The sequence below is a fragment of the Haemaphysalis longicornis genome, unplaced genomic scaffold, assembly GCF_048455015.1.
Source record: "Haemaphysalis longicornis isolate Haplotype H1 unplaced genomic scaffold, Haemaphysalis longicornis Haplotype H1 scaffold_10, whole genome shotgun sequence".
Lineage (NCBI taxonomy): Eukaryota > Metazoa > Arthropoda > Arachnida > Ixodida > Ixodidae > Haemaphysalis > Haemaphysalis longicornis.
The window spans coordinates 19,091,052-19,114,024 of record NW_027526204.1 but is presented as its reverse complement, the minus strand read 5'-3'; the positions used below and the strand labels follow the sequence as shown (position 1 = coordinate 19,114,024).

Sequence of the window (22,973 nt, the reverse complement as noted above, 5' to 3'; positions counted from 1 at the left end):
GAAGTTTGCTGCCAAATTAAAATTGTTTCCACCAATTTGTTTAGAAATTGCTTGTGGTTACCGGGCTATGTAAAGCGCTGGCTTTCATATGTGCTAGAGAACATATACGCGATAAAAAACGGTTGTCCGTCCCTTTAAATTTAAAAATTCAATAGCTGTTTAGTGTCTACAGTAATCTTCATAATTCTTTTTGTGTCTGTCTCTGCATGACATGAAGAACAGACGCAAAGACCGAAACGTACGTGAAAGAAAAGCATTGCAGGGGTCCTTTGAGCTGGGTACACAGCCATGTTTTACTTATTGCAGAATACGTTACGCTTTGTAATGGATGCATGAACAAGGGTTAAGAAATTAACACTTCTTCCTGCAAGTAACTTGATGTTCTTATAGCAAATTTTTCATGGGTCCCACACATCGTGTCTGTATGCACTAAAGCATCATGTTCGCTAAGCTACCAATGCTACAACTTGTGAAATTTCTTCCTACTAACATTCCAAAACTTGGCGTCTAATCCTTCATTTTGGCACAATTGGAGTTTGTTTCGTCAATTTGGTGCCCTTAGCAATAATACTCAATCAACACTACTAATTCTTAGTCTTTGCAATTTGTAAAGTAGTTTATAGTGCGGAACCTTGTGGAATGCCTTTGAAAAGTCTATACATACGTTTACCTGTTTTGTTTGCATTCATCTACAGCCTCGCAAAGATCTTGGACAGTTTTGAATAATTGCGTGACCGTCGAAAGGCCAGATCTGAAGCCGTGCTGAAATGGACATAGCAAATCATTTTTGTAAAACGTTAAGGCTGTGTTTGGGTATCATATGCTCTAATACTTTATAGCACACAGATGTTAGCAAGATGGGTCTATAGTTTGTCACAGGCAGTTTATTTCCAGCTTTATATGTCGGAGCAACATTCGCGTCGTGCTAGTCCTGAGGTACTGAGTTATCCCTTATGATTTTTGAAACAAAAGCTGCATGTATTATGACATCCACTCACAGTAACTATGAAGGAATGCTGTCCGTATTTTGTCTGGGCCACATGATTTCTTTGGGTCCAACATTAGCAAATGCTCAGACACACCCTCCCTCCTCCATTCCATTGGGTACTGTATTGAACAGACTAAGCTTTTGCTCTAATTGTCACCTCTATTCTAGTTATTCTATACTAGTCTATTTTACACTACTTATTCTCTATACTAACTAGTATTCTATACTACTACTATACTAGATATTCTATACTAGTCACCTGTATACTGTTATATTAGTTTAAATCCGGTAAGGTTTAGCAGCATTAGCCAATTTTCACATCAATGCACAATTTTGTTTAGATCTGACAGTAGTAAATCCTTATTATGCTCTCCTATTTCTGGATTTCACCATACTCAACTAAAACTGCCGATAGCTGGTGACTAATTGTAACACTTTCACCTTGTTCTCCTAACGAAGGGCTGATAGGGTAGGGTGTCCAATTCCCTCCTTCTACTAAAAATTCACAGATGTGTCCTGCAGTAATATGTTAAAGTAATTTCACACACGAACTTGTAATTGAAATCAGGCTGTAGTTTAAACTTGAAAATTATCTCCCGTCTATTAGCAGTACTACCCAGGCAAACAGACGCCATATAGAACTTTGCCGGACGTTAGTGAAGTTAGTGAACAGAAATGAGAATTGCAAAATTTGGGGGGTTATATATACACTAAACTCTCATTGAAATATTCATCGTATGTCTTGAAATATTGGTTAAGCCGAAAGCTTTTGCTGCCATTTACCTTTTATGGGTGCTATGTATTTTCCACCCTTTATTTCAAACATTTTTTCACGGATATCTTGAAATGTTGACTGAGAGGACACAATCCAAAGTTCACAACAGGTAGCTGATAAAATCTCCCTGCGAATGCTTAGCTCCCACTGCGCGCCAAATGCGGTGGTGAGCGGGAACATCGAAATTCCCGCCGCCACGCTCATTTTCTAACCAACGTGGCAAGCAACTGTGGGAATGATAACTTGTGCCACTGTGGTGCACCTAGGTGTTGATTTTTGCTCGTGGGTCTCTGGTTCTTTATTGGTAAGTCGGACCACGACCGTACCCATCCTCTGCAAGTGCACAAAGGAGGTTGTTCAGACAGTTCTTTCTGCAGTGGAGCTTTTGTAACCAGCACTAGCGCTTATTTCAGTGGCCTGGCCAAAACGTTTTGGCGTTTTGCTTAACTCGAACCTCCGCTTATCTTGAAAATTTTGCGACTTTGGGCTTTGAGGTATTATGTTTTTTAGCAATGTTTTTTTTTAATTGACAACACATTAAAAATTCTGCTTTAAACTGCCAGGATGTTGGTAGGGTTGGTTGCATTATCTTCTAAGATACCTTATTTTATACCGGTTACCTTCAGTAATTTATTTTTTGGTTTTTACCATTCCTGTACAGTTCCGTACAGTACAGTATATCACTGTTTCCTTAAAGGGCATGCCCAATGTATTCAAACCTTTTTTTGATTTGTTATGTAGTTGTTCGTTTAAATATCAACTGGCTGTGTCTCAGTTTATCAGCCTGCTGCTAATAATTACTATACCTTGAGGTAATTTACACCCAGAGGGCCTGTTTGTGAAACCGAGTAACTGGTAAGATGAATAAAAGACATAGTGCATATATTGTAAAGCTATGTGGTGAAAAAATACATATTTCTGTATAGTTTTTGCCTCATCTGTTACATCAAAGCTTGCCTGCTGTCATCTGCCAATAACCAACCTAGCAGATGCAAGCATGTCTGCTACCTAATCTGTTTAAATATTTGGTTGGCTATCATAACAGCTAGTGTTCTTTCTTTTCCAGCTTTTGCACTTTTGTGGGTTTTTTTAAGAAACCAAGTTGCCAAGCAAACAAGTCACCTTTCGAAACATGGCGCTGTGCCTGAGCTGTCGAGGTGGTTTCATCGGTGATTGATTTTGTGGCTACAGCACTTTATCACCTGTTTGTCTCGTCACCGAATATGCAAATAGTTTGTTGTGAGCTTAGAGATTTTTGGCTACCTAGGAACTATAAGCACCCATCTCTCTTGTAGAATGTTTTTCTGCTTATTTTCATTTCATTTTGGCATGTAACCTTATATATACTTTAACAAAGGAATACTGACATGAATTTCTCGTGTTACGTTTTTCGCTGTTATTGGTGTCTACATGTCCCAGTAATCATAGAATGGCCTATTAGACAATTGGTGGCAGCGTAAATAATTTTTAAAGCCTCGTTTATTTGTGCCAGTTTCTGTTTCGCAGAACGAACACCGAGGCAGCCGTCATGTGTGGAGGGCACTCATGATGTCACCGTTCTCGTCACACCGCTGCCGCTGTGCAAGCACGTGCGGAGTGCTTGCGCGCGCCCCGACTGGCCATGCTTTCCACCATCACCATGCGCCCAGGCAGCATTATGTCCGCCCCAAAACCCGTGACGCAATTAATACACATGCTGGAGCAGATGTGTCAACCGCCACAGGGGCCCTCACGTCAGCAGTTTGAGGCCAGGAGGAGCAGATGGTGTGATGTTGATGCCGATTGTGAAAGGGTCTCTGTTCTGAGCTCTCTCGTGCGCAAAAAGGTTTAAAATATGTTATACTGAACAGTTACTGTTTAAACTTTCTGGGAGATATCCACATATACAAAGGGAAGCCTTTAACATAGCTGTCTCAGCTTTGAAATTTCGTGTCATTACACCTTTAAAAGGTAACTAAGTTGATTTCAAAACTAAGAGGATGCAGGCAGCTGGCACAGTTTAGCTGCACAAGGGCTGCCACTTTTGAAAAGTCGGTAGTGCAAGAAAGTCTTTCTGCAACCCCCTGCAGGATAAAAGCAAGCTATCTGTTGTTAGTAATGTCTTCAAGTTTTTCGCCTGGCATAGCAGTATCACCTTTCAATGAATCACCTGTTGCATTATGTACCAGGAACGCGTTCAGCATTCCAGCAAAACCACGCAACCGTCATGCAAGCCAATTCAACACTTGTAGAATAGTTGCTCACAGATATATTACCTTTGATTGTAGCAAAACACAAAGAGAATTCAAATGAATGCTTGTGTGCGGGTACAGAAATCTTGAAATACTTTGTAGAGTCCAATCTTCTATGGCTATGTAGAATACAAATGGGCAACTTGTTTGGTCAAAAGCTCTTGTAGCTTTTGAACCTTATTCGGGTTCTAAATACCACAAAATTGTGCACCCAAGAAACTTGATACAGACATTTTTATAGAAGAAAGACCAGGATACTGACCGCGAGTTTTTTCGTGTTTAAAAGGAAATTAACATTTTGGCTTCGAAACTCAGAAGTCTTGGTCACAATAAAATCCTGAACGGAAATAATCGCCTTAAGTACATTTCACAACGCTGTGCAGACAACTTGCGTAGATTGATGGCAGATTTCCAGCATTCCTATTCAGTGTGTGTTCCGTCGTCTGTATGTGAAGCGATTCCAGTAGAAGGCGTGAGGTAGCATTCCTTTCTTTTGCTAGGACACATGCAGCAGACCAGTTGATTGTGTGCGATGTGGTACCGCAGTGCTTGGCATGGGCGCTTGTCGACACGTGGTCTTTGTTTACATCATTTCGATTTTGCTGCAGGTGCTTCGCAAAGTTTCCTGATTTGCCAATATAGACGTAATTGCAATCTGCAGAATGAATGACGTAGACAACTCCTGGATACCTCTCGGCAGTTTGTCCTTTACGTTCACAAGTTCATGCCTTAGTTTGCAAGACAGCACATGCACAGTTTGCACGTTGTATGAGCGGAGTATGCGTGACAGAGCCTCGCTGATGCCAGGCATGTACGGAATTTCTACCCGCTTTGGAGGTCTGACGTCGGGAGCATGCGCAGGGTGAGGACGCTGCCGCTGAACAGAATCTATGAATCCCTCAGGGTGACTGCACGATGAAAGTTCGTAGCGAACTCGCACATTGTCTGCCACACGGTCCTCTGGCTTCCTGCAGATCTCGTCCGCTCTGCAGAAAAGGGAGGAGACCACAGACTGCTTCTGTGCTGCCGGATGCACCGAATTAAAGTGTAGGTACCAGCCGGTGTGAGTCTTTTTTCTGAACACCGCAAAGGATAGCCCCACACCATGCTTCACCAGGACGTCTAAAAATGCCAGATGCCCGTCGGCCTTTTCCTCAGTCGCAAATTGGATGACCGGTTCCATTTCATTGAGGTGAGCAGTGAAAGACTGTAGAGAGTCTTGGCAGCACACAAAAGTCATCGTAGTAGCGCAGGAACGCCTTCGGTTGCGGTGCAAAAGAGGCGAGGGCATGCTCTTCGAGTGCCTCCATTGTCAGGTTGCCGACTCACGAAAATCGATGCGCCCACTGCCGCTCCATGAACTTGCTTGAAGAATTTCTCATTAAATGTGAAGTATGTGCTGGACAAACAAAAATGAAGTAGCCAACCTAGGTCGTGTGCCTTTGTGGGGCTTCTCTCTGGTAGCCTGGGATCACTACTCAGTGCGGAGGTGCAGATCTCCACAGCCAAATCAATGGGAAGGCTCGTAAACAGTGAGACTACGTCAAACGACACCATGGTATCGGAGACGTCGAGCTGAAGGTTTTGAACCTTTTCAATGAAGTCCTCATTGTTGCGGAGATGGGCTGGGCTGCTTCCGACGAGTGGGGAGACGACGCGATGCAGGAAGCCGGAGAGCCTGTGTAGCGGTGAACGGGTAAAGTTCACTATTGGCCGCAAAGGAAGACCTGGCTTGTGCAGCTTGGGTAGACCATATATTGCTTGAGCGGATCCGTTGTGGCAGAGGAGCTTGTGTTGAGGCGGTACAGCGTGGTGTTCAGAAAGAAGACTCAGCGGTGTTCAGAAAGAAGACGCATTGGCCGGTACCTACACTTTAATTCGGTGCATCCGGCAGCACAGAAGTGGTCTGTGGTCTCCTCCCTTTTCTGCAGAGCGGACAGGATCTGCAGCAAGCCAGAGGACCGAGTGGTGCGCAATGCGCCAGTTCGCTACGAGCTTTCATCATGTGGTTACCCTGAGGGCTTCATCGACTCTGTTCAGCGGCAGCGATTTAGCCCTGCGCATGCTGCCGACGTCGGACCTCAAAAGCGGGTGGCAATTCCATACATGCCTGGCATCAGCGACGCTCTGTCACGCATACTCCGCTCATACAACGTGCAAACTGCGCATGTGCCGTCTCGCAAACTAAGGCATGAACTTGTGAATGTGAAGGACAAACTGCCGAGAGGTATCCAGGAGTTGTCTACGTCATTCCTTGTGCAAATTGCCATTACGTCTATATTGGCGAATCAGGAAACTTTGCGAAGCGCCTGCAGCAACATCGAAATGATGTAAACATGAACCACGTGTCGACAAGCGCCCTTGCCGAGCACTGCGGTACCACATCGCACACAATCAACTGGTCTGCTGCCTCGTGTCCTAGCAAAAGAAAGAAATGCTACCTCACGCCTGCTACTGGAATCGCTTCACATACAGACGACGGAACACACGCTGAATAGGAACGCTGGAAATCTGCCATCAATCTACGCAAGTTCTCTGCGCAGCGTTGTGAAACCTAATTAAGGCGATTATTTCCATTCAAGATACTTCCGTGTGGAAGTCGAAACGTTAATTTTCTTTTATTTATTTATTCAAAATGCCTTACAGGCCCAGCAGGGCATTGGGTAAGGGGGGCAAAAAGAGCAGATAAACAAAAAATAACAAGAGAAGTTATACAAAAACTAGATATATAATACAGCAACGCGTCAGTGAAACAAGAGAAAAAGAACATGATAACAGCTAGCAAGAGTGGCAAGAAAATTAGAACAATTAATAATAACATCTAGTGTGGTAGCCGCAACCGCAAAAAAAAAAGAAAGAAAAGGGAAAACATCATGGTGCTAACAGAAAGGAACACCAGCGTTCCTGTTTGGTGGTTTTACATGGAAAAATGCTTGTGCAGGTGATTGCGGAATGTTTCTGGGCTAGTCAGCGATACGATATTATCAGGCAGATCGTTCCACAACCGGATAGCACGTGGGAGAGCAGATGAATTGAAAGAGTTTGTGGTGCCATAGATTCTGGTGAAGCTGTGTTGATTAAATAATCTGCGTGATGTGGAAAGAGGGGTTACAGTGGGTGATGGGGACTGTCTGGCACGATTAATGTATTTGTAAAACATGCATAGAAGCGCGATTTGCCGTCGGATATGCAATGGTTCTAGTGAAAGATTGTTTTATTTTTGTTATGCTTGAACTGAAGTCATATGATTTGGATATAAACCGAGCTGCGCGATTTTGTACGGCTTCTAGTTTGTCAACTAAATAATTTTGATGGGACCGAACTGAGGACGTGAATTCTAGTTGTGGTAATACAAATGTTTTATAGGCTAGTTGACGAATGTTAGACGGAGAAGCATGCAAATTTCGGCGTAAGTATCCTAATGATCGTGAGGCTTTAGCACACATGGCGTTAATGTGGTTGGACCATGAAAGATTTGCCGTTAGGAGCACGCCTAGGTATTTATATGTTAGTGCCTCAGAAACTAAGTGGTTGTTCGAAAGAACTCGAAAGAACTGGTTGTTCGAACTCGAAAGAACTCGTGGTCGGCGTCCTGGTCTTTCTTCTTCAAAATGCATCCCAACCAGACGGGCTTCCGTCATACCCTTGACTTCAGACATTTTTATAGTTTGATTTTTTCAGGCATACAGACTGGTCAGGTGTTGTGGACCCTATCCTAATGTAAGTCAAATTCGTGCCGCCTGCTAAATTCACCGAAACAAACATTATACTCAGCGGCATTGGGTTCTTGCTAAGTTTTCCGCCATGGTCCTGTATTAGATGATGACCTAAAAAGATAAAAAAAGCTTTTCTGCTGTATTGTTTTTCTGCATTTTTTTGTGCTGTGGTCATGACTTCGTATAGTGGGTGCATTGTCTTCAGTTATTCAGTAATGCCTACAGTGCTGGTATAGGCTACAGTTTGTATCTTATCATTGACCATGTGGTATATGAGCATCTATACAGTGTAGTATTGAACTGTTTTTCTAATTGTTGTAATGCTTTTTCGTAGTTAAATATGTTCATTTTTTGCGAGCTGATCTTCCATGTGAAATGGCTGGGTGGAGCCCAGAAAACTCATGTTTTTGTGTTTACATATATGTTCCACCGAAAAGGTTGGCTAGGGAAGGTGCCACATTGCAAGTTAGCAGAGTAGACTGCTCTTTCATTGTTGATTTAATACCACCAGGAGCTTCAAGTAACCAAACCGAAACATTCACATGTTTTTTGTGACATATTTTCTCGCCCGATGACGATTCACTGTCATGTGTCATGATGCCTGCAAAACTCAAATACTGTCATGAGCTGGTGTCAGTTATTTATTATATATTTTGCATTAAGGGTTTTGCAGAGCAGTAGAGTAGGATTGTGATCTCTCTAAAGGGAGTCAGTAACCATTATTAGTCCAGAGGAATGAAAAGAATTGTGGTTTCTTCACTGAGAGACAATGCCATATCAACTGTGCTGTGAAAAGTTGTGTATACATGTGTGTGTGTGTGTTTTTACAAACATCACTTGTTCGATGTCTATGTTTTATCGTTCCTTCATGAGAGGAACCTGGCTTCTGGGAATATTGGTTCATGCTTACGTGTTTGCTTCCAGAGTTTCTCCACGACAACTTTCGTACTTTGTTTATTCAATCTAAGGTGTAGTGGGAAAAGCGAAAGTGTATGCTGCAAATATTCAAGTGATTACTTCGTGAATAGGAACTGCTGATTCTTGATGTGTTCAGTTTTTGTTTTCAAGGGTCTGAATATTCCTAGTAAAAATTAATAATGAACTACTGTACAGTTTATTAAAATGTGCCATAGTAGTGCATGCCGTTGTCCATCCTAAGGAATTGTGATTCTGCCTTGCATTTCAGTGTATAACACATCACTGTCGCTGCGAAGCAGACAGATCTTGATCTACCTGTCACCGGCACTTCACTAACACAATACCATATTGAGGATGAAGGCATTGTGTTTGTGTGCTTATAAATACACTGCCACTTTATTCATTCGGCATTTGAAGTACATGTGAAATAGAAATCAACCTTCAATTTTTCTCTTTTCTTTGTATTCCCAGATGTAGCAGACCAAGAAGACATCAACCTGATCCCAGAGATTCATTTCATATCCCTCAAAGTGGAACCCATCGATCCGACCGAAGACCCCTATGAGGTGCAAGCAATAGAAGTGGAGGAAGAAAGTGGTGATGAATGCCCCGAAGAGTCTTGCAGTGAACGTTACAGCATAGTGCACCGAATGGTGGGCGGCCCTCTTAGGGTCGGCAGGCAGTACCGGTGCCGCGTGTGCTCGCGCACGTTCATGAAAAAGAGTGACATAGTCAACCACAACCGAGTGCACACGGGTGAACGACCGTTCAAGTGCAGAATCTGCTCCCGGGGGTTTTCTGTAAGGTCAAGCCTAGTCCGCCATCTGGTACAGGTGCACAAGGCTTCAAAAGATGGCTCGTAGTGATGGTTTACCCCTGGGTTTAAAGAGGCCTACCACACAATTTAAGTGTGCTTCATTAAAAGTACTGCTTTATCTTGATAACAAGGACAGCAATTTTATTGCAAAGTTTGAAAGTAATCGAAATATGAAAGAAAGCAGATAAAGCAGTGGCAATGTCTCTAAGATGTCACAGAATCTTGCTTGTGCAAATGGTAGCCATTTACTTAAGCCACTGCCAACAAGCATGACTGGGATTGTGGTACGGTCTCTTGTTCAGTTTGATTGTATCACTTCAATGCAAATGTCTAGTTAGCAAACTGATAACTGTTTTAGATTAACGTGACAGTTCGGGCACGGCCTTTGCGATCGGCAGCCGGCGGCTCCAACCGTCCCATTCAGCCAGAGGGAGCGCCATTTTGAAGAGGCCGTTTTGCCGGTTTCCGCCGCACCATGGTGCACGGAGCCGATGGTTGAAAGCAACAGGCATCCGTGCTGCGGCGGTCCGCAAAATGGCTTTTTACGGCTTTTGCGCTTGTTATGACAAAAATAAATAGCCATAGCTGCTCTAAGGAATGGAAAGTAATATTACACAGAGTTCGCACAGACCCTTGAAATCCTTGAATATCCTTGAACTTGATAACATTAATTCAAGGCCCCTTGAAACTCCTTAAATATAATTGAGCTCCTTGTAATCCTTGAAAATTTAGTGGACTTTGTTTCAATAAAGCAAATGAACAACGTATGTCTGTAAGTTGTACTGATTTCAAAAACGCATTTACTGAGGAATGACCGGGAAAACAAGTAGCCTTGACAGAAGAGCAATAGCAGCAAGTTTCGGTTTCGAAACCGGCAGCGCCTGCGTCGTCTGGCAACAAATGCGAGCCAGAAATCCAATCCAATCCAACGCAAGCTGTATCAACGGTCGGTCGGTACTCGGTCCGAATTTACTTTGACAGGATGCCAGGCGGAAAGTGCAAGTTTCAGTCCAAAAATAATACGGAGCACGGGAGTTACGGGAGTTATGGGCTGTGATGAAACTTCTCCTCCTGAGCCATGGGCAGGCCTCAGTGGAAAGAGGCTTCAACATCAACAAGCAGGTTGCGGTCGAGAATTTGGCAGAGCTGTCGTATATTTCTCAACGAGTTATCTACGCGGCTGTGAAAAACCATGGCGGCCTGCTGAACGTTCCAATTCCAAAAGAGTTACAGGCGTCAGTGCGCCAAGACCGGCATAGGTATGCTGCATACCTAGACAAACAAAAGAAACAAGCACTGTCACGGCAGGCAACTTCAAAGAGAAAAGAGCTCGAGCAAGAGCTCGATAAGATGCAAGGGAGGAAGTCAAAGCTTCAAAAAACTCTCAAGTGCCTGCTGGAATCCGCGGACCGTTTTTCGGAAGAAGCTGAAGCGAAAAACAACCTCACCTATTTAGTCAAGGCAAACAGCTTCTGTGGAAAAAGAAATCCATGCGAAAACTGCACTGCTTTCCTAAGTCTTGTAAGCAAATAATATTTTGCTAACACTCCTTGAATTTTGCCCATTTTCATCCTTGAAAAGTCCTTGAATTTTCAGTCAAATATTCTGTACGAACCCTGATTACAGCTCCTGGGGATGCATTTGTGTCAGCTACGATGGTGGCCAGGCGGGTTTATTTCACATGCGCTGTCATGCACTACGCTCCACGGAACCGACTGTCTTTCCGATAATACCGCCATTGCGAAATTTCCCGCGTTTGAATGATGTTCAACACATAAACAGGTATTCTTATTTCTTATGCGGCCGTATGGTCTTAATTCAGTTTTGTACAGCCAAGGCTATTAAGTTGACACAGCGGGTGGCCGCTTTTTTTCTGGCATTCGAATCAACTTTTATTGGACGTAATAGTGGTTTAGACTGAAAAACGCTGGAAGTGAATTATGTTGAGTGATTCCTGAGCAAGATTGTAATCTCCGTGGCACATCTGCATTATGCTATTACGTTTTCGGTTTCAGTTGCAACAAACAAAAAAGTTTAACTTAGAGAAATGCTCCATTTTTATTTCGTTCTTAAAGGTATTTTGGTGCCTTCTGTGAAGCATAATAATCACTGTGATTGGTATGAATACCTAAAATACAAGAACTTTTCATTACTAATTTCAGGTCCCATCTGAGAAGTAACTTGGCTTTTATGTTTTGTTTGAATGTTAGCCATTTCTGTGCACCCTGAACAGTTACCTACCACAAGTGCACAGCAGAGTCCAGCAGCCGCATGACTTATTTACATAATCACTGCGGGATCATTATATACTCTATTACGCAGAAATCTGGAGTTCGGGGTCAGCACGAGCGAGGTGTGGTTCCAAAAATTGCAGGCTGCGCAAAGACAATAAAATAGAAAAACACACGGTGGATTTGGATCATGAAATTGAATTTGGGGGCGGTGGATAGCCATCTGTCAAACCTGCTTCGCCTAAAAAATAGCCAGTGAATGCGCTGTTTCCTTATAGACTGGTACTGAGGTCCACAGTTCTCAGCGGGAGCTGTGAAACGTGGGCGACCAAAGGAGGGGGGCATCGCAAGAAGATGCAAGGGAACAAAAAAAATGATGCAAGGCTTACAAAGACGCAAGTTCTCGCTATAGCTGGAACCACTCCTAATCGGCACCTCCTCAACCGTTACGACCCGTAGATTACACGCCAGACATATCCCTTTGAAGACGAAGACATTGTCGAAATAGAAGGTGACAACCACGATGGACCTACATCGAGGATCGCATAGCTTAAAATAAAATGCATTCATATTCCTGCAAATAAGCAGTGTCTCTGTGGACGTTTTAGAGGTGAAGTGTTACAGGCTAGGTTACAATCAATAGCTGCGAGCGTCGACAGGGTGCGTAGAAAAAAAGTCGCATTGACAGCATATATCTTGCGGTAAAGCCAACTTTCTGGTGTTTGCTTTGTATATGTTGATCTAATCTCCGTCATAAAAAAATCACAAAGAAATTCGTCACCAGGGCGGTTCCATCATTATGCTTTGCTTCATTTAATTGTCATAATTAGTTTACAGTGACGTTATAAACCAGGGTGTCTAGCGACCGGGAGAACCGGGAAAAGTCAGGGAATTTTGCGCCACCGGGAAAAGTCAGGAAATTGTCAGGGAATTTTTCAATCAAGTAGTACCAGTCAGGGAAAACCACTTCGGGGCCTGCCCACAGTTTCAGAATAGGGGAAACCAGTGTTGGGGGGGGCCCCCAAGAAGTTACCGAACGCAACACGTTCGCGCGCGACGAAAGCGTGAACCGCATGAAACGTTTTCTGGTTTTTCTGCAAGCAAAAACGCGCCGCGCACGGGGCGCGCTGACGCCGCCGCGAAAACCACCTGCACGGTGCGTGCCGAGCAGCAGGCGCCGGCAACATGGCCGCTGCACCGGCCGCGGAGTAGTGCGGTAGCTCCAACGACCGCTTCTAACCGCTCTTTAAAATGCTACTCAAGGCACAAACGCACTTCCTTGTGCAGGAAAGTAGCCACCGCAGGCACGAAATCGTCGACGCGGCCGTGAAAATACCGCGCACGAATCGCGTGCCGAAACTCGCCGTGCGGCTCATGCAGCTCGCAGCTGGCTTAGGTTGCTGGTTGCACTTGCGCAGAGGGTCGATGTAGGTGGTGCCCAAATCGCACGCACAACGCGCTTTTTTTTCCAGCGAATTTTAAAAGTAAGCGCTTTTTTTGGAGCTAATCTTGATAGAACTTCTTTCTTATGACATCAGGAGCCAGAATTACCTAATCAAAAAGGAACATGACATGGTTTAGCGTGAACCGCGTGGGGCGTTTTCTGCTCGCGAAAATGCGCCGCGCATGTCCCAGACGTTCTGACGCTGCCGCAGAACCGCCTGCACGCTGCGCGCGGTGCTGCCGGCAGCGGAAACATGGCGGCGGCTTCGACCGCGAACTGGTGACGGGAGCTCGAACGACCACATCTAAGCGCTCTCTAAAATGCCACACAAGGCACGCACGAAGTTGCTTGTGAGGTAAAGAAGCTTATAATGTGGGCGGAAAACATAATCCGCGCCGCTAGTGAAAGCGCCCATGCAATACCTGCCAGGGTGGTAAGCCTAAACATTTCGAGAGCTTCGAAACTGCCGCCATGAGGCGTGCGGCTCTCCATTGGCGCAAGTCGGCAGGCTCCTCCCACTGCCTCGCGCGACGCGCGTCATTTTCTGAGCGAGGCCGAAGCTGCCGCGCGCGCGAATCGTCGACGCGGGCGTCAAAAAATCGCACGCGCAACGCCGACGCGCCCGAATCGCGTGCAAAAACGCACCATGCGGTTCCCGTTGCATGTCGAGCCAGGACAATAAAAAACAAAAACAAAAGGTGCTTGCTGAAGCGCACTTGAAGCTTCTATCCCGCAAGATGAAATAAACTCTCTGAAGCCGTAACAGAAGGCAAGCAAACCTCAAACTGAAGTTAATGTGTTTTGTATATGCTTTTTATATGCTTCACGGACCATTTACACAAAATGGCGCCTGTTGTACAGGTCAGGGAATTTCGTTTAAAATGGTCATGGAAAACATGGAAGAGTCAGGGAAATTGAATTAGGCAATTTGCTAGACACCCTGTAAACATCGCGGAATTCCAGTCTGCTCTACATGGCCCAGTGGGGAGTATATATCTTGCGGCAAAGCCAACTTTCTGGTGTTTGCTCTGTATATGTTGATCTAATCTCGGTCATAAAAGAATCACAAAGAAATTGGTCACCAGGGCAGGGCGGTTCCATCATTACACTTTGCTTCATTTAATTGTAATAATTAGTTTACAGCGACGTTATAAACATCGCGGAATTCCAGTCTGTTCTACATGGCCCCGTGGGGAGTATATAAATACAAAAACGGGCTGTAACTTTTGTTTTATGAAAACTTTCGCGAAACAAATCTGGCAATTAGCAGCGGAAACAACTCAAACATTATGCGAGGTTTTACCTGCTTTTCACCATACGTAGTTCACAGCTGAAGTTGGAAGTCCCGTCTTCTGTCAATATATCTACATGAGGAAAATGGACAGCTCCATGGTTGTCCGCTACAATAAACATTAGTCCCTCCAAGTGTCATTAAGCCAATTAACTAAGGAGTATACGTTCCATCACAAATTACAAACAACGTGCTTCTTTCATGCACTTCGATTGCACCCTGCTGGTCCGCTGGTCAGCCTTCACAGAGGGGAGCTGCAGTAAACTTTTTTTTCAATACACCCAGTACTTTTATTCACCAATTTAGATCTCAAAGCGTGCGCCTGCCACAAACAGAACATTTCAGTGCGGTGAAAAATTTCATATATATGCCTATAATTTCAATTTGCGTTGCAGTCGCCTGGATGCTAAAGTTTCTTGCGCGATGGGGCCTGGTCGGTGACCGTTGCAACAATATGTCATGGCAACCTCAAACTGGTTAATCACTCTCTAAATTACCACCGAGGAAGTATTGGGCGCCATTCCGTATGCTCGCTCCTCGGTTGAAACATGGTCAACCTTTTGTTGAATGCTGACACACCTTTGCTTCATTTAGATAAGTTTCTCTGAACAGCTGAAACAAGCCGACTTCATAAAATCATTGTCAAGTCTCTTATTTCATCAAAATTAACGCCCGCAGGGGAGTTAAGAGGAATTACGACAGCGAAGACACCCAGCCACACAATCTCCAACAACCCATTCGTAGGTGTCGGTGCGAGCGGCCGGACCATCGGCTAACACCGCCACCTCGTAGCACGTTGCGGAGTGAGCCACATAACATTTTTTTTGCTGCGGGATGTGCCGAATGGGACGGCCGAAGCAACGGCGCGCTGCCGGCAGCTGATCGCGGAGGCCGTAGTTTTGGCGAGTTGAATCTCCTCTGAATTATTGCTTACAGCACATACACCAAATGAAGGGCAAAGGGAGTGGCTATGTATTTTTGCCCATGTAGCCGTTCTCTTCATTCTTAGTCTTGTTCGCACTGTAAGCAATAATGCAGTGTTTTAGCACATAATTTGAACATTTTTCAATATTGCTGACATTTTTTTGCTAAAAACTGTCTTTCGTGGCTGGTATGAAGCTGAGTGCATTACCATTACCTGCTACTTGCAAATTTAACAAAATTTTATTTTGTCTTAAGGTCACTTTAAAAAAAATTCCATTTTTGAAATCTCTAAGTTGTAAGACTTTGGTGTCGTTATGATGCCCAAAAATATCTTTTCCAGGTCCAAACAAAATGGGAATCAGAGGTGTGGGAAATGAGTTATCGTAGCCTGTGCTTCACAGCACAGAAGCACTGCCTAGCATGTTTTCATGGTGTTGTCTTGTCACCTGAACCCATTTCATAGTCAAAGTCCAAATTTCTCATTGAGGCAAATGTGTTTTCTTTGTCATCAATATCTGGTCTGGGAAATTGCTGCCAGCTATTTTGTTGAGGCCTACCACCATTTTGAGCTGGCCATTGTGAGTTTATGTTCATGCCAAAGTAAAATGGTTTTTAAAAGACCATTGCTATTTGCAGTTGTAAAGAACACAATTTATTAAATTGAGGGAAAGCAGTGAAGTAGTGGGATGAATTAGTATCGTGTAATTTCCAGTATTGGTGGAACCTGGCATTTTTGAAGTCTGTTAGGCTTAATATTTGCAAGTTTTAATATGTACAGTGATCAGTTGATCTTTTTTGTCGCCCTTTGGAGGAAGAGTTGGCAGAGGTGCCAGTGAACACGCCGTGACAAAATTGTCTTGAGAAGTGGTCTTTTCGTGCTGTATGATTCAAGATAAAAGGGGTCAATGATTGGGCAGTCTGAATTATTATTGGACAAAAGAACTGGCTGCGTACTTGTATCTGAAATAGATGAAACGCTGTACTTGTATCTGGAATTGATAAAGTCTACATTTCTGTTACGTGACAGTGTTTTTCTTTCCAGTTTCCTTATTCTTACACTTTGAGCTCTTAAGTTGTTTCAGAGAGGTTTCAAATCAAGTGCAGCTGCATTCCAAGGAGTGCAAGGTTGATTATGCACATTCCATTTTGGCAAAAACTGAGGCCTAATTTGCCATTATCTGGTGGTTGTTAAAAAAGAAAGGCCAGAGGCGAGTGTAAAAATGTTGCAGAAAACTTTGCAGAAATATTTTCTGTAGAAATTCCGTGATGGACAGAAAAGCGCAGCATTCCTGAAGCAGTTTGCTGGTAAGAATGATTATGTAAACTTTTTCAAAAATGACCATGGCTAACCAGAAATCATGCTTAGGAGCAAGCGGTAAGACGTGGGTTTCTTTTGTGTGGAAACTAGGGGGATTTTACTTTTGTACATGTGTGTGCATCATGCAGGGCACCTAATCAATATTGTGCTGCTTCTTGGACACCTATCACAGGTACAACTATGAGAACAACTGAATCTACACTCATCCCTTAGTGTGCTTCATTACTGACATCTTGTTTGCTGGAAATATCAGCACTTGCTTTTTCGTACTGCTTGATTCTTTTGAATATGAGTGCTAGATGAAAAACACCAATGACAAAAAAGCAACAATGTTTCAGGAGGATGCATCTTTATTAAGGAGATGGTGTGATTACTTTGCAGTTCAGACTTTTTCAATACCATTCAAAGGCAGTGCATGTTTTGGGCTTTGTATTTTTGTTGTTTCCACACGAAATTCTGTTCCTGCGATTTTCAAAACTGTGTGTTAGTGATGTCATTACCCTTTCTTGAAAAAAATATGTATGTAATACAGGTGGACTGATGGCATTTAATGTCTAAACAAGGTTAGAGTCATGGTATTTGTGCAGTACATTATAAAAAACAGTCACTGACGATTACGACGCTTCTAAATTCAAAATTGGAGCACAGCTATTTATTGGGTCAAACAATTCAAGAGCCTTGCATGTGTGCACAGTTGCAGACGACTTTTTGTAATTTAATTCAGAGAATGTGCTATGGCAGTGTGGCTGGCATGGACTGTAAACTGCGTGGCTCTTACAAACTGAGCAGAGTGACACAAGCGCCTTGCTAATTGGAATATTGTAGGAGGGATTGTATTAATGATGTGAAGGTGCATTTCAGAGTACTGCAGATAGACCTACAGCTATTTCTTTGGTAGATTGTCGCTGTGGCCGATGTCTAATATGGAAGCCTTCTTGCTCGTAACTTTTGTACAATGGTCTGCTCCTCGACTTTTCTTCTCATGATGCCAAGAATAACTATAAAATGCTTTTTGAGATCATGCATTACACTTACCGGCAAAAAATTGAGATGTACATTGTGACCAGTTTGTTTGCCCTATGAAGGCTCATAAATGTTTGTCAGAAGATGCGTGATCTATATGCTGGCAATCTGAAGAAAAACATTGAAAATTTGGACAACAACTGGCCATTGTTTGCATATCTGTCAATGAAAACTTTAGCAAGAGGAGGGTCACACAGTCGACATCCTAAGTGCTCCCATTTTATTGTGAGATTTGTTTAGAGCTCGCTACAGGAGGAAAAAACGCATTCAAAACATATAGTATTGGTAGGCCCTATTTATATTGGTTCTTTGTGTCGTCTGTCACTCAACGTCTTCGAGTGTGAAGGCATATTTGATTCTGTGAATAACGCACCCTTCTCAAAAACAGCTATATTTAGTGCTTTATCGGTGTACAACTTCAAACCGAAAATTGAACTAGTTTTAAGGGCTATGAGGCAAAAAGGAGTTTATCAGCACTCGTAGATTTCAATCCAACTGGAAATGGCGGGAAAAGCAAATGCGGGTGCTACCACTTATTCATACCCACATGTGATGCCTAATGACGGAGTTTCCCAGAAGTTCTAGGCCAATCACATCCAAACTATTTAGTCAACCAGTGTCTAGGGAGAAACTTGTCTCAACCCATAGCCACATACACATGCATTGCAGATGCCTGCACTGACTGAGTTTATCGATTCATGTAAAAGTGAAAGGCCGAGTACTTGCAGCATTGCAGACTTGTTTACTTGCCAGCTTGCTTACCGAGAAGCTTAATTTTTGCATTTCTTGGATTATCCGGGATTCTCGCATTTCTTGAAGATACTTGACATCTTTACAAAAACCGATGGTGCATTTCTTGTAACTGGTTTTGTGCCTGGGGAAAAGACCATAAGTATACTACCAAATGCACTTTTTGTTGCTTTATCCACAAGTTGTACGTCTTGCCAGAAGCTTCTCCACTTAGGTAAACTGGTTTTGTGCCTGGGGAAAAGACCATAAGTATACTTGTACCAAATGCACTTTTTGTTGCTTTATCCACAAGTTGTACGTCTTGCCAGAAGCTTCTTTACTTAGGTAACAATAATTGTTTTTGTAACAGCCGTACAATAGCAGAAACTTCCTGAAACAATGTTTGTCTAGGAATTGTTTTCTAATTGGTCCAATCGAAAAGCATGAAAATATTTTAAGCAATGCAATATCGACTGTAGTGGGACCAAACATTTGTGCCTACATTGAAGCTTCCTTGTAAACAGTTGATTTAGTTCTCCTGTCTAGTTTCAATCTTTATTTTTCAATGTCCAGCAGAGTTCGAGCACTGCTTGTTAATAATATTTTTGCTCATGGAATAAGTATGTTCGCTTTTTTTCAGCTGACAGAAACTCGCGGTATCAAACAAGCCAAGGGCTGGAACGTCCTGGTCCACCGCATGCAAGCCAACTGGATGCTGACAATCCCAATTGGAAAAACAATAGCATTGACGAAACTGTGGTCATCAGACCTCCTGCATGCATGCTACCTAAGGGTAACCAAAAGCACCGGCTCTCCCGTGACTTCTGCCCATACACCACCGATTTAAAAACCAGCCTGACGCGGCACATACGCATCCATACAGGAGAAAAACCATATAAGTGCGCCATCTGTTCCCGGGCCTTTACACAGAAGCAGCATGTTGTGGTGCACATGCGCAGTCACACGGGCGAGAAGCCGTTTAAGTGCAACTTCTGTGGCCGTGCATTTAGTTTTAAGTCGAGCATGCGAAATCACATTGCCAACATGCACCAGTACTGAAGAGCACAACTCAGACTTGGTTTCACTCAATTTCAAGTTCTTTTTTACCTAAATGGCCAGTGCAGCTTCACACGGATGGCCTACAGGGGGGGATAGTAATTCAAAATTTGCACTCACAGTGAAAGACCGTTCAAGGGAAACATCTGAAAACGTGCATTCAATTTCAACATGCTGCATCACATTGCAAACCTGCAGCACTCCTCAACAGTGTGCCCCCGGCTTTGGTTCACTCGTGCTCATTATATTTTGTTTCGCCAAAGTGGCCAGTGCTGCTTCTCATGGAACACATACACATTTGTGCATTAAAAATTTAAGTGTAACGTTTGCGCTCACATATTCCAACACCATTAAAGTGAAATTTCTGCGAATGTGTGTTCAGTTTCGAGTTGGACAACCTCAGTCACTTCGCCACCATGTGGCGTTAAATGATGAGTACCTCAATTGTGCATCCCTGGGTTGGTCTTGTGTGCTTTGAGTTTCTTGCAGTGTTGCTTTTACTACTTGCTGGATGAGCATAAAAATAAACTTTGCTTATATTTCGTTTGCTTTGATTTCACGAGAAACTTACTGGGATGTACTGATTTCACCTGACTGCGCTTCAACGTCATGTTATAATAAGAACATCAGGAGTATCTGTAGGGCAGTTAAAAGATAAATTTTCAAACGTTGATGTGGATGAGGCAATATTTGATTCATGATGTCAAACCTACTTGAAAGCAAGAAATGCCTCACTGAAACACATGCAAAATAATGAGTTCCAGCAAATTAAGGCGGGTTAGGCTCCACATGTAGTGCAGTTTAAAGCTTACAGTGGCTGCTGGTGCTCCAGCTTCTGTCTTTACCATAATTCACCAGGGGCATTAATCTGGAGTGAAAAAGGAAAGTGCTTTCAGAGCACCCTTTATCTTCGTGGCATTGCGCCGACTCAATCCTTGTGCTTCTGCTGCCGAAGCGTCCCTGGTGAACATTGCCTAGGCAAGATGGCCCAGCTGGGCACTGCAGTTGTTGCTAGATTTTTTTCTCTTGTGGGTATGAACCCGCCTCCTCCTGTACGCATCCCGTGTTATATCGAAAAGTTTTATTGTTTTCAGCAGCTGCTAGAAGACCCCGCTGTTCAGTTTGAGTGAGTGGCCTAGCCGTAGAATAGCGGGTTTTGGCACGAATGACTTGTGTGCGACTCCCGGCAGTGGAAAATTGTGTTCAACACCCGAGATTTTTTACTGTAAAATGTCTTGGTTTTATTTTACGCATTTTTTCGGTTATAAAAGGGGTTTGGTATCTCTTAGATCAGTCTACAGGTGGGGCACGCATAAATCCGTTTAATTAGCTACTGTAACCCGCCGGAAGTGCTTTGCTGCATGGTACCTATCTCGGAATAGAATATTGTGCTGCTGTGTGCAGTTTTGTTTCAAATTATGTGCAACATTGACATTTTTATAAAGATAATGATTTTTATACATTAAAATAAGAAGGCATTAATGAAATAATTAAAATATTGCTCAATAATTGAAGTTAATAATAATAATAATAATAATTACAAATATTATCTAGTTAATTATTAATACTTGCACTATTAGCTCAATTTTTCGTTTGTAAGCTCATAGAGTACCAGGCTTAAAAAACAGCAAATGAAATTATGGTTCAAACAAAAATTCCAGCGATATATGGGTTAAGTGCCCTCTCGTGTTTCAAAATAACTAGTCAACAAAGCGGATTTATTTACACAAATAAAAAACAACCTTAACATATATCCAAAACATTACTCGCTGCCAAAACCCAGAAAGAGCACCTAGGGCCGTTAAATTGACTAATTTTGGTTTGGCGTAGAGAATTGCTAAAGAATGTAAAGATGCCCTCAGATTTTAATGTTAAAGCATAAAATTATCCATTGAGCATAAAATTGTGAGCCTAGTGCACGTAGAGTTTCCTAAACTACTTTTCACTGCGATGCGCTATTGTGTCGTGTGTATGTATATTGCTTTTAAGTGCAAATGCACTTTATAAGGGACCCTGAATTCCGTTGACCGCCGTCCGTCCACATAGCAACAGCTGCGGGTGCGCGCGCTCCTCGTCTTCCTTGGCAACGGGGGAGATGGGCGCGCGCTGCCTGGCCGCTGACATGGCACATACCCACGTGGGGGATTGGCCAGGAATCGGGCGTGGGAAGGGCTAATGCACCTGCTTAAAGGAGTACTGACACGAAATTTCAAAGCTGAGATCCGCTCTAGCAATCAAGTACAACGACAACACAAATAGGTGTCTGTGCATGGCACATACCCACGTGGGGGATTGGCCAGGAATCGGGCGTGAGAAGGGCTAATGCACCCGCTTAAAGGAGTACTGACACGAAATTTCAAAGCTGAGATCCGCTCTAGCAATCAAGTACAACGACAACACAAATAGGTGTCTGTGCATAAATGCATCTTTCTTTCTTTGTAGTTGTGTGTGTGTGTGTGTGATCTCTCTTTCGCGAACATTACCGAACCGCGCGAATTCAACTCCTGCATTCGCACTTTCACATTCTTCCCCTCGGGGAAATGCGGGGAAATTTTTTAAACAACCATTCCTTGTGAGGTGCTCTACTGCATAGGCTATAGATACAAAGTAAGGCGGGCCGTGAGCAAGTGAAAAAAAGAACTGTGGTCGATCCCTCTGTCATAGGAATTCGTAAAACACGAAATTGAAAAGTGCAGCGAAATTTGCAGCTCAGCGTGATTTGCGGGTAGGTGCCTGTCTTGTGGGTGTGCTTGTCGAGCGACGTCCTGCTGGCGGGTCGCTTTGGCAAAGGTGTACTGGCATCATTTCCGCGACGTATATGACGTCAGTGAAATATTGGAGTATTGAGGTATAAAACAATTTCGTGTTAAAGGGACCCTGCAACACTCTGAGAAGTGCAAGTAAACATGCGCGACATTTAGATTACACTGCCAGGAATACCTAAGCCAAATATTACACGTGCACGTGAAGCGGTGAGCCCGCAAATTGCTGTGGAAAAGGCGGAAAAACCAACCGCGCTCCCTTCAATTTTCCTCGTTATGCACACCTGACATGGCCTAAATGACGTCATTGAGGCAATGGCTGCCTACTGGCTGTCGCTAGTGAGCTTCGTGGATTTCTCGCATTTCCTGTGACGATCCCCCGTTGTCGGCGCTGTGTACCAACCTCTTCTATGCCTGAGCCTGTACGCACAGTTTTGACGTTTATTTGGTGTTTTGAGTGCCAGGGAGTTTGAGTGACGAACTTAAACTCCGCTTTCAGCCAGACCACATGACAACAAACGTTTATTGCTTCAAAAATGCCCTACAGCCCTGAGGGCGCGCTTGCAAGCAGGCAGCCGTGCCTGCTTTTTTGTGGCAGTTAACCGGAAATAGGCCCCTCCACGTTTCGGAGACAAGGGGAAAACTCCCCGGCCTGTCATATATCGAAGGCCGCCGGAGAAGACTCCACGAGCCGCCCCCTCTCCAGGAGAGCGCGCGAAGCTTTCGTCGTGTTGTTCGTGGTCGAGTTGA

At 43.6% G+C, this 22,973-nt stretch overlaps 1 protein-coding gene across 2 annotated transcripts in view; it reads left to right on the top strand.

Moving 5' to 3' along the window:
* The window catches only part of LOC144158262 (zinc finger and BTB domain-containing protein 8A.1-B-like), a 39,636-nt gene extending 25,586 nt beyond the window's left edge, over positions 1–14,050 (top strand). The window contains exons 1-2 of one of the 2 annotated variants that reach the window (XM_077689024.1): positions 1,656–2,932; positions 9,100–14,050. In XM_077689024.1, the coding sequence (XP_077545150.1) occupies positions 2,896–2,932; positions 9,100–9,491 (429 nt within the window). In that variant the 5' untranslated portion in view covers positions 1,656–2,895 and the 3' untranslated portion in view covers positions 9,492–14,050. Of the gene's footprint in view, positions 1–1,655; positions 2,933–9,099 lie in introns of those variants that run through there. The other variant, XM_077689023.1, reaches the window with a different exon arrangement.
* Positions 14,051–22,973: the final 8,923 nt, after the last annotated feature.